This window comes from Austrofundulus limnaeus, unplaced genomic scaffold (assembly GCF_001266775.1).
Source record: "Austrofundulus limnaeus strain Quisiro unplaced genomic scaffold, Austrofundulus_limnaeus-1.0 Scaffold165, whole genome shotgun sequence".
In the NCBI taxonomy this organism is placed as follows: domain Eukaryota; kingdom Metazoa; phylum Chordata; class Actinopteri; order Cyprinodontiformes; family Rivulidae; genus Austrofundulus; species Austrofundulus limnaeus.
This window is the reverse complement of record NW_013952567.1, coordinates 8719-25170: the sequence shown is the minus strand read 5'-3', so window position 1 is coordinate 25170 and position 16452 is coordinate 8719. Positions and strand designations below refer to the sequence as shown.

Sequence of the window (16452 nt, the reverse complement as noted above, 5' to 3'; positions counted from 1 at the left end):
TGTCACGTCTCAAATATATATATATACAAAAAGAGACACATATTATTATTCTAACAGAGAAATTAACTTCCTACCTACTTTAGAACACAACTCTTACAGTCCTGTAGCTTAAACTTTTACAGCCTCAAGTTTCGCTCTCCTACCTGTAAACATTTCCAAGAATCCCCTCTGACAAAGAAAGTCCTCCATACATCCAGAGGTTTCCTTGTGGCTCAGACACCAGAGTGTGTCCCATTCTGTGGAGGAACCTGTGGGCCTGGTTCTGTAAAACATACATATGTGAATGCATTACACACAAAAAAGTAACAAAGCATAATTTATTTTGTTTGTTAGTTCAGCTCCTACCATTGTCAGCTGAGTGTCTAACAGCGTCTCCCAAATCAAGCTGTTGGCGTCTCGGGGAACTGAGCAGTCTGAGCCAGCCCAGCTCTCTGAGCACACACACACCCCCAGAGACTATGAAAAGCAAAAAAAAAAAAAATGCTGTTAATAAGCAGATTTTAAATTGTGCTTTGCAATTTCAATAACCCTAGGCTACTAAATGAAATATTACATAATTAAAAAAAATAAGGCAAACTTCAAATGTTTCTTGAAAGAACTCTTACTATATTACAAACTCCTCTTCCTTCTGATGCTCCACAACCCCGAGGACACATGGGCCGATCACAATGTGGCCCCCTGTATCCCTGAGGACACTGACAGATTCCACCCTGACACTGGGCTCTACCAGAACACACAGACGAACCCTCTTCATCCTCATCAGAGCTCTGTTGACACCGCCGTACCCAGAAAGACGCATTGAATCCTTGTGGTTTGTTTGAGGAGACGTTGGCTTCAAAGTATACTGAGATCACACCTATTGGCCRAAGAGGACACACAGGATAGCTTCACACTGCATTCTGTAACTGAGTAATAGCAAAACCAGGTACAAAGTAAACTACTAAATTAAATTAAACTTCTCTTATTAAAGCTTAAAACTGATGTTGTGTTACAGAAAGTGTTCAGGTTAAAGGCCTACCTGAGGTGGCCTGTACTGTGATAGGCTGAGTCCTTGTGGTGCCACAAAATGCGCCAATAAGATTGTGATCAGAATGTACAACTCCATTGCCCAGAAAACGAGGGATGCCATCAAACACGTAAACATATGAGCTCTGCAAAATGATGCAAATTTAATGTGAGTTAACTATTTAATACGGACAACTGTATCCCACAGAGCAGCTCCAACAATAATTTCTGTCTTGCAAGAAGTCATATTTGAACTTACTTTGCAGTATGTGTGAGAGTCTGGGTGCAGAGTAAGGGCTATTGGTGGGCAGAGCTGTCTGGGCAGGCAAGGTGCCAAGTTTTCGGTGACAGACAAGACCCACAGACAGTGAGAGAGTCCTCCTTTCCCTTCTGTGCCACTGCGCCACCCCAGAGAAGAGGACAGGGGCATGGCTGAGGAGGAGGTGGAGGAGAGCAGGACGGAGCGGCCATTGCACTGACGGTAGCATGTGCCATTGTTCCTGTTGGTAAAAATAAAAAGATCATGTCAGCACTCAGTTTAGACACAAAAACATAAATCTGTACATTACAGCTATGATGAGTTGTGAACAACTCCTTACCTTGGGTCTCCGTAGTAGCCCGGTAGGCAGGACTCGCAGTGCGGTCCCTGAGTGTTGTGAGTGCAGTAGCACTGGCCTGTCTGGTTGTGACAGTAACCTTGCAGTGGGTCACCATGTCCGTTGCACTCGCAAGGCACACATCCGCCACCTCCAGCYAGGGCTGAGCCAAAGCTACCTGGACGGCAGTGTTCACAGTGAGGCCCTGTGGTCCAATCTGAATGAGAGTGAAAAAAATAAATAAAAATCAGCGTAAATGTAACAGTCGCTACATTAATGTGATGATACATTTCCCTTTGCTATTTTTACAAATATTACACAGAGCTGAAACAATAAAATGATTCAAATAAAARCAGATTTCTGATGATCTCACTCTGGCATTCATCACAGATCCCTGGAGCAGTGATGCAGGTGGAGTGGAAGTTGCAGCCACAGTCTACGTCACACTCAACTCCACTCAGAACCAGAGTGGCAGGGTCAGAGGTCCAGCCCAGGGAACATTCGCACTCAAAGCGTGGGCTGCCGCTACACTGGCCCTCACGACACTCATTGTAGCAACTGTAAAAAGGTAAAATGGATATTTTATTGACTATTTTTTCCATCCTTAAACAACATTCAGGGTTCCTACAGTTTAAAGCAAGATAAATTTAAGACTTTTTAACGCCAACTGAAATTACATTTAGGACCAATTTCATAATAAAACACAAAAATGACCAAAAAATAAATAAATAAAACTGAAGCAGAAACTCATGAATCAAAGCATTTTTGGTTGACGTTTTCAAAATATTGATRATATACCAATTTTTTTTATCCAGATCTAATTGCTTTTTTGTCAAATATAGCAAAAACACTCTTAGCGGTCAGTTTAATGACCCAAAGTTGGGAGTTTTTAGGACCCACAGTGGGGTCTTAACCCCAATTTTTTGTTGATGAAACCTTAAGTGAATGTGACATTTTTGCATGCATTTTTGAAATGACAACATTATTAACATATTACAAAACAAATTTTACATTGCTCAGATGGACAGTTGTTGAGATATTTGCATCTAAGTAACAGGAAGTGATGTCAAAGGGGAATGTCTGCATATAAATATATAAAAAATGTTAACAATTATTTTAATATTTGAGAAGAATTACAGTCATACTATTTACAATGTGTTAACATTTTTAAGAATCCTGAAAGATTGATTTAAGACATTTTAAGGCTAATTAAGGCCTTTTAAAACTTTTTAAGGATCTGCAGGAACCCTGACATTAAGTTGAAAATAACTCACCAGGTCATTTATAATTTAAAAAAGTGTTACCAGGTTTTCGTGCACAAACTCTTACGTTTGGTTGCAGTGCAGCGTGCCATCTCCTGTGTACCCTCTCTCACAGTGGCACTCATAAGAGGTGGGAGTGTTGATGCAGGTGGCAAAAGGGTGACAGTTGTGAAGACCTAGCCTGCATTCTTCTACATCAGGACAAGTGGAGTAGGACCAGACTGCATCTTTTTCTTCATCATCAAAGTGCTCAAACTCCATCTCCATTTCTAGGGGTCTGGGTGGAGCAGAGGTCTGTGGCTCAGGGCTGAAGGAACATAAAGTGATCTAACGTTAAACACGTATAGTTTGCAATAAAAAAGTTGCAGACATTAGTAGAAAACAAAACATTGTTGTAAATTTGCATTTCAGTAACTTGGATAGTTAATTTGTGAGTTTTGCAGATGATTACAACAATATTCTTACTACTTCTAAAACTCTCAATTAAAGGGGACATTTCACACAAAATCCACTTTTTTAGGCATTTTATACATTTTGTTGTGTACTTGGAGTCTCTAGGAGTGCAGAAAATTTAAATTTAGTCTCTCCCATTGCTGTGTAGATACCTTTATGTTCTGTTTGGGTCATATTTTTCAACATGTTCAGGTTTCTCTACACTATATGATGTTTTCTAAACTATTACGTCACATTATTTGCAACTGAAGTTTATACATGTACAATGTATAGCTCTTGCAGTTGAAAGGGGCTGGGGTGTAAAGAGTCTTGTTTGGATTTAAAGAGACAGACTCAAAACGAGCTGATCTTAGACACATCTCAGAAAAGGGGTGAAAGAGGGGCTTGTGGAGTTACAATAAGGAGGAATTCAGACTAAAGCATTGCAGTTCTACTTTTTATAGACCCCAAGTGAATGATTTAGATGTGAAAAGAATTTAAAAGCATGATATTTCTCCTTTAATTGTTGTAGTAGTTCTAAACAGGCCTTATGATTAATCACTACTGCAAWTGCAATAAGCAATAAAACATTAATATTACACTTGGGATTTAATAACTAATTTTCGTTGAGAAACAGTTAACTCAGCTTAAAATTTATTGCAATGAGACATCTTACTTTGCAGCTTGAGCTTCAGCCACAGCCACACTACAGTTGTATACAGAAGGGTCATCTACTCCAGCCCAGTCTCCTCTTAAACATCTAAAAAACAACAAATACACATTTTCACACCTGATGTAAAAATATGTTAAATATAGTTAAAGTTATAGCTATGGTCATACGTACTTCCCAATTGTGGGGTTGTTATAGTCACCACACCAGCCACACTGGAATGTTCTCAGACAGTCAGTACACGTGCTTAAAGCTGAACACTGCTTACACTGGGGAACTGAGTGCACACTGATAAAAGACAAAACAGTAAATATGCAAAAATTTAGGTTATCTAGTGACAAAATATATTAACATGTGCTTAAATAACTATATTAAGATTACTCCAAGCTTATAAATGATTAATGAAAGTTTTTTCCTGAGGTTTTTACGCTTTAGTAAATAGAAATTGTACTGAAATACTAACTAATCAGTTAGACCCAAAAGCCAAGTCTTACTAAACTGTATATTTAACTGTAATTTTTTATTTGGTTTAAAAACTTTCAAACCAAAGGAGGAGAAAAATAAATGCAATTTTTAAAAAAAATGTTGCAAATGAGCACATTTTACCTGTCATACCAGTCCCTGCATTCTCCATAGGGATATTTTGTGAGATAGGCAGCAAAATAGAAGCAGGTCTGAGCTGACTCACACCATGCACACTGACTGGAGTTAGAYAAGCACTCGCCACATGTTTTTCTCCTTAAAAAGAAAGTGGAGAAAGATAGCAGTAAGCTGTGTGTTCTTGAAAAAAAAAAACAATCATGTAAGATCTGAAATTAAATTAGTTTGAAAAATAGATTTTCTACTCACTGGTTGCACACTTTGGGACACCACTTTGAATCACGGATGGAACCCTCTAATCTGCCCCGCCGGCTACACTGATAGTCTCCTTTCTTGCTGGAATTTATTTGCCACTCACAGAAAGTGTCCTGTAAATCAAAGTATTAATGTCAGTCAACAATACAGAACTTCTAAAATAAGCTAAATAAATATTTGTTGCACTGTACCTGAGTACATGCAGAACAATCTCTGTACTCTTCACACAGGGTGCAATGTTGTGGTGCCAACAGCAGGTGGCGCTGACCTTCACCCTTTGCGGTTTCAGGACAATGTTCAAAGTCTGGCATGTCCCGCAACAAGCAACGGGACAACGATGGACACCAGCCACAAGACTGGTCAGACAGACAGGCCAGACACGACATGTACCCAGAACAGGAACCTGAACGGTAGGGCTCCAGGAACAGGAACGAGATCTCCTTGAGGAAAACAAAATCAATTTATTATTCTGCTTATGTAAGAAAAAACGTCTTTAAAATACAAAAAAATAACAGAAATGTGAATGTAAACAGCATGCCAACRCAAGTTTTTCAGTATAAAAGCTTAACTATGTCACTACTCACGCTCCCTCCAGGTAATGTTCTGTTCCAGATTAGAGCCATTTCACTGGTCTGCCCAGAACCTGAGTTGTTAAGATAGCCTTCAGCTTGAACAAGGTAATGGTTTCCTCTGGTCAGGTTAGAGAAGAGTCTACTTCCATCTGGCCGAACCAGCAGTTTCAACTCTTTTTCCTGCTGAGCTGCCCAGCGACCAACTACCTCCTGATAAAAAATAAATATGCATACATACTGTATAATTGTAAAAATCTAAAATAAAAGGGCAGTAATTTACACTTGAGATGAACTCATCCTTACCTGATGGGTGGAGTTGGGTCCTATTGCCATCCTAGCCTCAAAATGAAGCCTCTGAATGCGAGCCCACATGAAGACGGTCTCTGTAGGAGGTGGTGAAGGAGGTGGTCCCCCCCATAATGGGTGGATGAAGCCCTTGAACTGTAGAGCCACATCCATTTCTGTGGTGGGACTAAGAATGATGTTGGTACTGCGGAGTATAGACACCTGATGGGGGTGGTGGTGAAGTGGACGAAAGACAGTGGAGGATGGATAAAAGTGGAAACATATCAAAAGCGGCAATGTTATTTATACATTTCTGCTCTACATGTTTGACAATCTGCTTGGGGAAAAAAAACTATGCAAAACAGAGAAAAAGAACTGAGTATAAGTAAAAAAAAATCTTAACATATTGAACAAAAAGGAAACGAAGAAGCAATAAATGGAGAACTGCAGTGGAGCAAACATTTTTTAAAGGAAGGAAGGAGGATTAAGTCACAACAACTAATACAGTGAGCAGTTGAGATTTGGACTCCGTACCTTGTCAGGCTGGGAGTCGTTGCGGGGGTGCTGGAAGGTGAGCAGGTGCAGTCCCGGGACATAGTTCTCGGTGCGACAGGAGTGGAGGGAGGTTAGGAAAAGGGTACGCTCCCCCCACCAGCCGTACGCCCCTGAGATCTGGTCCACACGGCACGCACTTCGCTCTGTGAGACCGAGAGGGAGAGGTCAGCACACAAAGTACACATCTGACCTCTTAACAGTTTCATTATACTATACTGCTGTACTAGAATGACTCCTCTGTGACTTCTGTGTGAATTGTTCACACGGAGTAAAATGACCTGACTTTACTGCACTGAAGGAAGTGTGTGATTGGACAGGCAAGCCAAATAACAATCTGAGTAGCCTGTCCGATCGCAGCAGCGTGTATAGTCAAGTCACTAAACTCAATCTCAGAATCACATCAAACAGAAGTCTTTTTCCCTCCCAAGTCAACTCCCAACATCTTGTTTTTTCTTTCCTTCAGCCCTCCTTCCTTCCTCCTTAGGTCTCACCTGACACTGGTAAGCAGGACTCATTCTGAACACACCAGCCAAATTCACCAGGGGCTCGGGCTAGRGACGCTGGAGTGCCACTGAACACCAGGCAGGACTGACAGTCTGACAGGAAACGAGCCAGGCCCAAGCAGCCAGTGCTGCCACACTGAGCAAAAAATAAATAAATACAGTTATACGCAAAATTAGACAGGCATTCAAATATAAACATGGAAAGAAAAAAAAATCCAGTGATACAGGACATAAAGGGAAAAAAGTACACTTTTTAAGTGATTTAAACATTGTAGAGATCATAAACACAAAGCAAAGCAAAAGACTATTTTGGTTAGAGTTACCGGGTTGGTTGGCTGGTATTCTCGACAGCGGCCTTCACACCAGCTGCACTCTGGGTTCTTCAGGCACATACTTTCATCAAGTGCCTCAGCACAAACAGCATCCTAGAGATGTGAAAATAAGTTAGTTTACACAAAAACAAAAGTACAATGCAATTAACAATCAATGGATATCTTATTTTTCATCCAGTTTCTTTCAAACTCTGCAGTTTCACAAATTTCTAAGTACCTCAAATTACACAGATTTGCTCTCTCTTATTTTAAGGCACTTAAACTCACCCTGTCACCTTGATCACTACTAACAAACAGAGGTACTTTATAAGCCACAAGGTCTCCACGAGCCACACCACTGTAACCACCAGCTACCAGCAGCACTTGCCCCTCCATCACAGCAGCCACGTGTGAGTACCGACCCCTCACAGCCTCGCCATCTTAGAAACAAACACAAAATAAATTCAGTAGGCATCTAACCTGTACAAGTATCAAGAACATCGAACAGCAAACAGAAGAAAAGACTAATATGATGTAAGAATTATAATTATGTTCAACAGGTACTCACTGGATGACCATCTTGTCCCAGACGACACCCATTGGTGGCAGCCCAAATGATAGAAAAAGATTTCCTCATCGTAGCATTTCTCCTCTTGGTAGTGAATATGAACATTCCCCCCTGAAAGAAAGAAAAAAAAAAGAAGATAAAACCAAAAACATAACATGACTTGTTTGCAAAAAAAATCTAAATAGTCTGTGCTTATATTCTTGATTCTCACCATAAACCACCATGTAGTTTCCAATGACAGTGGCTGTATGGAAAGCTCTCTCTCTGGGCCCAGTTGCTGGGAAACGGGAACGGAAAGAAGTCCAAAACCGCCGGTCCACATGGAACACGTCAGTGTTGTTGACCCGCACACTAAACCTTAAAAGAAAACAACAGTGACTAAAAGATGTTGCTGTGTTATCTGACAGCTTAATATTCAAAATGAGTTCAAGTTTAACACCATGGTTAAAAAAAGTCCATGTTCTGCTAATCAAATGTTACTATTAGTTTGACTACTAGGTAAACAATTTCCTATACTATGTGTAAAGGATCACCAAAATTTTACACATGAAAATGTGTTTGAAAGACTGAAACACTCATTTTCTTTACTCAGACATGTAGCAATGTGTATTACAATAACCAGTATGCATCAGAGTTGTAAAGTAACTAAGTAGAAATACTTCTTTACTGTACTTAAGTAGAATTTTTTGGGTATCTGTATGTAACCCTCTTAATTTAATCCCCTTTATTGTCGTAATTAATGTATTGGTCGTGTTTAAAGAAGTTGTGAAAGTGCAATTCTTGTTTCCGCCACTGGGTGGCAGTGTACTAAAACCGCCATATTGAAGGCCCTTCTTTCTGGCAACTTCTTTGACGTTGTCCTTGTTCTGAACCGGAGCAGAGAAACGAGCAGAAAAGCGGGAGATGAACCAGATGCATCTTCAGATCTTGTGAATGATATTGAACTACGCTGGAAATTGAATCTGAATCAGTTGAATGTGAAGTTGTCTCGACTGTTTTTTTTAGAGGCTTAATTTTTTTTGGGATTTGGACCTTTGGAGTTCATGTTCGTCTCGTCACCTTCAGTGGCCCAGGTGCCTGGATCCTTGGTCTATTCACCACCTACTAACAGCGCTGCAACAACTTCCTTGGATGTTCCTTTGATGAACGTTGGGTTATCAAAAGGGGTGGTAGGACAATTTTTTTTCTGAGTGCACTCAGAGGATTTACTTGAATTTTTGATTTTTTTTTTTTTCTGAGATCTCAGAGGTACTATGTTTGGTTGTATTTTGATTGATTGTATTGATTTCGTGAATGCCATTTGAGTTGATATTGAAAAAAAATAATATAATTTCTATTCATTTAAACTTAGATTGTTTCTTGTGTATCGTTGGGGTAGATCCTATTAGTCACAAAAAGGCTTAATTACAACTATACTTCTCCTCAGAACCTAGACTTAAATAACCCTATCCTCGGATCTTTAGAACTTGCAAAAGCAGTAACATTGGGTGGGTTACATAAGTGGCGAGCCAGCCAGGAGAAGTTGGTTTAGCATTTAGGATTGACTCTACCCCAAGATAAAAAATAAATAAAACACAAAACCTAGAATTTTTTTCATTGTACCACTGATTTTTAAAACTGAGTTGTTAAAACAAAACAAACAAAAAACATTGTTTAAGTATTTACTTTTTTTGCAAAATGGATCTCTGCCACCAATTTGATGTACATGGGCCCAGCTGTCTTTTTGTCTCGGGCATAGATGAAGCTTATACTGATGATCAGATTAAGGATTTCTTTAATGTTAATGGRGACATTAAAAAGATAGTGAGAATCCCCGATGATCTGGACCAGCCCCAAGGCCGTGCCTTCATTGAGTATTCATCTAACCGAACTACATCCAGGTTCGATCCAGCGCAACTAGGTAACAGGGCAAGCCCTAATGACCCGAGTGTAAACTGGTATGTCAAATCTATTCGTGAAATGTGCCAGGAAGAACTTGGAAGAGAATTTGCTCAGAAATGTTTAGCTGAACTAAGCTTACTTGCCGAACAAGTAAAACTAGTTTTTGGGGTGTACTCCAGAACAAGATGCAAAATCCCCAGTCGGAAATTTCTACTTCTCAGAGCCCTGATATTCACTTTCAGCCTTCTGACCAGCAGGTTCCTGCCCTCACCAACAACAATGGAAAAGTTGGTGGAATTCAACCTAATACAGCTGAGCCAGCCTCCCCAGATCCAATCACCCGCAGCATCCCATCCACTGGTGCCACATTTACTCCTGCTTTTGATCAAGGTACAGTAAACCCACCACATGTCCAAAAGGTAATAGTTGAGCACTTCATTCGGAGTGATGCCACACCATCTAGCTTTAGTCAAAGCAGTATCCGGACTTTCTCTGGAAGGCTTCCAAAGCCAAATGGTGAGGTTGATTATGATGCATGGCGTACCCAAGTGGATTTGCTTCTCAGTGATGTGTCAATCTCTGACTCACAAAAAGTAAGGAGAATTTTAGAGAGTCTCCTCAGCCCAGCTGCTGATATTGTTAAGCTGTTTGGTTCAACTGCACACCCCCAGGCTTACCTCACTCAACCCGAGTCAGCATTTGGAGTGGTTGAAGATGGTGAGGAGCTATTTGCTACCTTCCTTGGCTCTAACCAAAACTCAGGTGAAAAACCCTCTGCCTACTCGAATCACCTCCAAACCCTCCTAACTAAAGCCATATCTAGACTGGGAGTTTCAGCCACTGAAGATGACAAGTACATGCTTCGACAATTTTGTAGAGGGTGCTGGGACCAGAGTCTTATCATTGGGCTCCAGCTAGAGCATCGAAAAGCCAACCCACCATCCTTACCTGAATTGCTTTTACTTTTGAGAACAGAGGAGGATAAGAGAGCAGCCAAAATAGATCGTATGAAAAAGCATCTTGGAAACACAAAAGCAGCAGCACATGTCCATTCAGTTTTGAGTCTGCCAGTATTTGAGCCTGAACCTGCTCCCACAACTGCAATAAAGAAACCTGAGACAAGTACCAAACTTGAAAAGGATGTAGCTGAGCTCTGGAAGCAAGTTGCAACACTAGTTCAACAAAGTAAACAGGAGCAAAGACCTGAAGAAGCAAGAAGCAATCTTGCCCGAAGTGAAACACTTACCCAAAGTGAAAGTTTAGCTGCTTATGCTTCTAACAGAGACCCAATGGCCCAGACTCCAATCCCACCTAAGCCATGGTTCTGTTTTAAGTGTGGTGGAGATGGCCACATTGCGGCTAAGTATACTTTTGAGCCCAACCCAGATTTGGTCCGTAAAAAGAATGTAGAACTCAGAGAGAAACGAGACAGATTTTGGGCTCACCAAACAGCCCTCAAATCATCTTTAAACTTGTAGAGGCCCCTGCCACGGGACGACCAGGAGCCGTAGACCAGACAAGTCCTGTAATAATGATTCACAATGAGAGTTCCTCTGATAACAGCAGTAATCCCAGTTTCATATTGCCTCTTGGACTTGTGGACCCTTGCTGTATTTCTACAGTATCTGTAGAAGATGTGATATGTGACTCTTATCTTAGACACTGGGTCTCAAGTAACAACAGTATCAGAGACTTTCCACTCTAGATACCTGGCAAACATACCCATTCAGCCCATACATAACATTCTTGAAGTTGAGGGGGCAGGGGGGGCAGGCAGTGCCTTACCTTGTGTACGTAGAAGTCCTTCTCAATTTTCCAAAAAATGTCATTGGGACAGAAGAGCAAATGCAGGTTTTAGCCCTCATTGTTCCAGAATGCTTGTTCAATAGCAAGACTTCTGTTTTAGTTGGTACTAATGTCTTGCTAGAGCTTTACCCTCGTGGAATCAGCCATGACAAATCTATATTTCTCAAAAGGTCAGACAGTCTTGCATTACTGCTCCAACATGTAGCCAGAGCACATGAAAGTGGAACTAAACCTTGTCCAGTTAAACTGCATGGACATAAGCCCATTAACATTCAGGCTGGACATAAAATGTGCCTTTCTGGAGATGTCAGAGTGGGAAAAACAAATCCTAATAACGCCTTCGTTCTTGAACCACCTGAGTTTTCTTTTCCAGGTGGGCTTTTCCTCCAGTGTGCACTAATTAACATCAACATGAGAGCCTCAAACAAGATTCCTATTGTCCTTAGTAATGTCACAGGCCATGCTATCACTTTACACACAAAATGTGTCATTGGTGAAATTTCTGCTGTCCAGAGTGTAATGTCCCTGAACTCCACTGTAAAAGACAATTCCCCAAAATTGAAAAGCAAGCATTCATTCAATTTGGATGAATCTCCAATGCCAGAGGAGTGGAAGCGACACACTGAAGATAAACTCAATTCTATGTCAGAGGTGTTTGCAGTGGATGAACTGTCTTTTGGTCATACCACAGTGGTAAAGCATCATATATGTCTTAAAGATCAAACACCTTTCAAAGAACGATCAAGACCAATACACCCCTGTGATCGAGAGGCAGTCAGACAGCATCTAAAAGAGCCCCTGGATGCTGACATAATTAGAGAGTCAGACAGTCCTTTTGCATCCCCAGTGGTTATTGTAAAAAAAAAAAAAATGGAAAGATCAGGCTATGCATCGACTATAGAAAGCTTAATAGCAGCACTGTAAAAGATGCATACGCCCTTCCCAACATTGAGGAGACATTTTCAGCCCTAAGTGGAGCAAAGTGGTTCTCAGTGATGGATCTTAAGCCTGTGTATTACCAGGTGGAAATGGCAGAGGCAGATAGACCCAAAACCACGTTCACATGCCCGCTAGGCTTTTATGAGTCCAATCATATGCCACAAGGTGTCACAAATGCACCCAGCACTTTCCAGCACCTTATGGAAAAGTGTGTAGGTGACCTGCATTTGAGCGAGRTTCTGGTTTTTTTGGATGACCTCGTATTTTCTGAGACTCTCGAAGAGCATGAGGTGAGACTTATGAAGGTGCTGCATCGTCTCAAGAGTTATGGCCTGAAGTTATCCCCAGAAAAATGCCAGTTTTTCAGATCATCTGTGAGATACCTTGGATATGTTGTGGATTCTGAAGGAGTCCACACTGACCCAGATAAACTGTCTGCCCTTAAAGATTGGCCCTGTCCAGCGAACAGAGATGAGTTAAAGCGTTTCCTTGGATTTGCTGGATACTACAGGCGATTCGTTGAGGGCTATTCAAGGATCGCCAAACCTCTAAATGCTCTCACTGAGGGTACTACCCTCCTAAAAAAAGGGGGAAAGCTTTATAAAAGTGTAAGGCCTAACACTGGTGTGAGCTCCAAAACACCCTTTGGACAAGAGTGGACACCTGAGTGCACATCTGCTTTCAAAATGCTGATTGATAGGTTAACATCAGCCCCTGTACTCGCTTTTGCAAACCCCAAGCTCCCATATGTGCTACATACTGACGCTTGTTGTGAAGGACTGGGAGCAGCCCTTTATCAAGAGCAGGATGGAAAGCTTAGGGTCATAGCCTATGGTAGCAGAGGTTTGTCTAAAAGTGAGAAAAACTATCCAGTTCACAAACTTGAATATTTAGCATTAAAATGGACAGTTTGTGAAAAGTTTTGTGATTACCTGTACGATACAGACTTTACTGTCCTAACTGATAACAATCCGCTTACTTATGTCCTTATAAGTGCTAAGCTCGATGCAGCCGGACACCGCTGGCTAGCGGCCCTCTCAACCTTTAGGTTTAACATCAAGTATCAAGCTGGTCACAAGAATGGTGATGCGGATGGGCTGTCAAGGAGATCCCAGGCACCTCCCCAAGAGGACTATGACTTCCTACAAGAGAAGGAAAGGATCAACACAATGGCAAAACGCATCTTAGAGGGGGATATTCCGTCTGATGCAGTTTCTGCAATATGACAACATCATCTGGTAATTTCACACTTACCTGTCCTTGCTGAATTCCTCGGTGCTGATGCATCTTCCGTACCTGACCTGTTTTCTGGCCAAGGACAAAATACCTTGCCTGGCATGACAAGATAAAGTTGGTATGAAGCACAAAGACATGATCCTTCAATTGGAAAAGTCCTTACACTATTAGAGAGAGGTCAATAGCCTCGCTTCAAAACTTTCAAGAATGAGCAGCCTGAAGTGAAGTTACTCGTTCGGGAGTTGGAAAGACTTGAGATGATAGATGGTATTCACTATAGGAAGTGCTATGAAAGGGGCAGCCAAATCTACCAGCTTGTCCTACCTAAGAAATACAGAGAAAGAACTATGAAAGGCTTTCACTATGAAGATGGTCATTTAGGCCCTGCGAGTGCTGAGTCTTGCTCGTGCCCGGTGTTATTGGCCTAAAATGAAAAAGTCCATTGAAAGGAAATGTCAGACATGTGAACGTTGTTATAGGAGAAAGGCTCAGCCACAGCGTGCAGCGCCCATGTTAAACATTAAGACAACTTACCCATTAGAGCTCGTTTGCATGGATTACCTATCCCTCGAGCCTGACAGTCGGGATATCAGGAACATATTGGTCATTACGGACCACTTCACTAAGTTTGCAGTGGCCGTGCCCACAAAGGATCACAAAGCCAGAAGTGTCGCTAAAGCTCTCTGGGAGAATTTCCTAGTTAATTTTGGTTTTCCCAGTCGCCTTCATAGTGATCAGGGGCAGGATTTTGAATCGTACACAATCAAAGAACTGTGCACATTGATAGGAGCAGACAAAGTTCGTACTACACTATACCATCCCCAGGGGAATCCTGTGGAGCGCTTTAACAGGACTCTTTTAAGCATGCTCGGGACCTTAGAGGAAAAGGACAAACAACACTGGCGAGAATATGTCAAACCACTTGTACACTCGTACAATTGTACTTGAAATGATACAACTGGCTACCCACCATACGAGTTGATGTTCGGCAGGCAGCCGACTCTCCCTGTCGACCTAATACTAGGCTTCAAACCTCCTCTTGAGAACTGTGAAACACACTCAGACTATGTTCAAAACCTACGTCAGCGACTTCAAGAGAGCTATGCACTTGCTGCAGAAAACTCTAAAAGGTCTGGAGAAAGGAATAAGCATAGATTTGATGCCAAAGTAAGAGCAGCTGAGTTAGCTTAAGGAGATCGAGTCTTAGTGCGCAACGTGAACATACGAGGGAAACATAAGTTATCTGACAAATGGGAGAGGCCCATCCATATAGTTGTTAAACACTTCGATGATGGACCTGTGTATGTTGTCAAACCAGAGTCTGGAAATGGTCCCCAACGTACACTTCACAGGGACCTATTATTGCCGTGTGGATTTCTGCCAGTTGAGATCCCTTCCCAGGCAGGGTCTCATCCAAACAAAAAGAAAAAAATGCATTTAAGGAGCAGTCAGAATGACAGCCAAGAAATGGAACGTAATGATTCAGAAGGCGAAGAGGAAATGGATGATTATTATGTTGATGAACCCCCACAGTTCACTACGTTGGGACCATTTGTCCAGGAAATTGAACACACACAAATCAGTCCATCTCCGTCTTCCTTGAATCCCACAGCTCCTGAGTTTAAGTCATCTGAGCCACAAGTACCAGACCATCCATTCTCACCCCATGGGTCACGTGACACAAGCAACGCAGTAGTTCATTCTCCAGCTCCACAGAAGGACTATGTCATAATAAACATGCCAGAAAGTGACATTATGAGTGATCAGGAAACCACTGACTCTACCTTGGTCCATGAAATGGGTTTTAGTCAGCATGATGACATGCAACCCAGAAGCTCTGAGGCTACTTGTGGAGGAGAACCCAGTGAGCTCAGACGCTCATGCAGAGAAAGGCATCCCACACACAAGCTCACTTATGATGAGTTGGGGAAGCCCTTGATCCTTGCCCTTACTCATTTTCTTGGGAAGCTACAAGATGTTCTTGAGCCTCCGATTTCTTGCKGAGTTTAGCCTGCATGAAGGGACTAATGCGGTTTAGAGGGGGAGKATGTAACCCTCTTAATTTAATCCCCTTTATTATTGTAATTAATGTATTGGTCGTGTTTAAAGAAGTTATGAAAGTGCAATTATTTTTTTCCGCCACTGGGTGGCAGTGTACTAAAACCGCCATATTGAAGGCCCTTCTTTCTGGCAACTTCTTTGACGTTGTCCTTGNACTGGGTGGCAGTGTACTAAAACCGCCATATTGAAGGCCCTTCTTTCTGGCAACTTCTTTGACGTTGTCCTTGTTCTGAACCGGAGCAGAGAAACAAGCAGAAAAGCAGGAGATGAACCAGATGCATCTTGAGATCGTGTGAATGTTATTGAACTACGTTGGAACTTGAACTTGAATCAGTTGAATGTGAAGTTGTCTCAACTGGTTTTTTTTAGAGGTTTCATTTTTTTTTTTGGATTTGGACCTTTGGAGTTCGTGTTCGTCTCTTCACCTTCAGTGGCTCAGGTGCCTGGATCCTTGGTCTATTCACCACCTACTAACAGTGCTGCAACAACTTACTTGGATGTTCCTTTGATGAACGTTGGGTATCAAAATGGGTGGTAGGACAATTTGTTTTGAGTGCACTCAGAGGTGACTGATTTACTTGAATTTTTGATTATTATTATTTTTTTCCTGAGATCTCAGAGGTACTATGTTTGGTTGTATTTTGTTTGATTGTACTGATTTCGTGAATGCCATTTGAGTTGAAATTGAAAAAATAATATAATTTCTATTAATTTAAACTTAGATTGTTTCTTGTGAATCATTGGGGTAGATCCTATGTCACAAAAAGGCTTAATTACAACTATACTTCTCCTCAGAACCTAGACTTAGATAACCCTATCCTCTGATCTTTAGAACTTGCAAAAGCAGTAACAATGGGCCTCATGCAAGAACCGTTCGTACGCACAGATTTGTTCTTAAGTTGTGCATACGAGTGA

General features: G+C 41.5%; 1 protein-coding gene across 1 annotated transcript in view; it reads right to left on the bottom strand.

The window, feature by feature from the left end:
* Nucleotides 1-16452, bottom strand: part of megf8 (multiple EGF-like-domains 8) — a gene marked incomplete at its 5' end in the record, with an annotated part of 31501 nt that overhangs the window by 6412 nt on the left and 8637 nt on the right. Inside the window, 21 exon segments of the mRNA XM_014017260.1 lie at nt 144-262; nt 346-456; nt 606-856; nt 1019-1151; nt 1265-1505; nt 1605-1818; nt 1975-2159; nt 2931-3170; nt 3972-4055; nt 4140-4253; nt 4572-4703; nt 4815-4933; nt 5012-5260; nt 5405-5602; nt 5696-5899; nt 6212-6375; nt 6724-6871; nt 7059-7160; nt 7335-7486; nt 7615-7725; nt 7826-7971. Of these exon segments, the coding sequence (XP_013872714.1) occupies nt 144-262; nt 346-456; nt 606-856; nt 1019-1151; nt 1265-1505; nt 1605-1818; nt 1975-2159; nt 2931-3170; nt 3972-4055; nt 4140-4253; nt 4572-4703; nt 4815-4933; nt 5012-5260; nt 5405-5602; nt 5696-5899; nt 6212-6375; nt 6724-6871; nt 7059-7160; nt 7335-7486; nt 7615-7725; nt 7826-7971 (3417 nt within the window).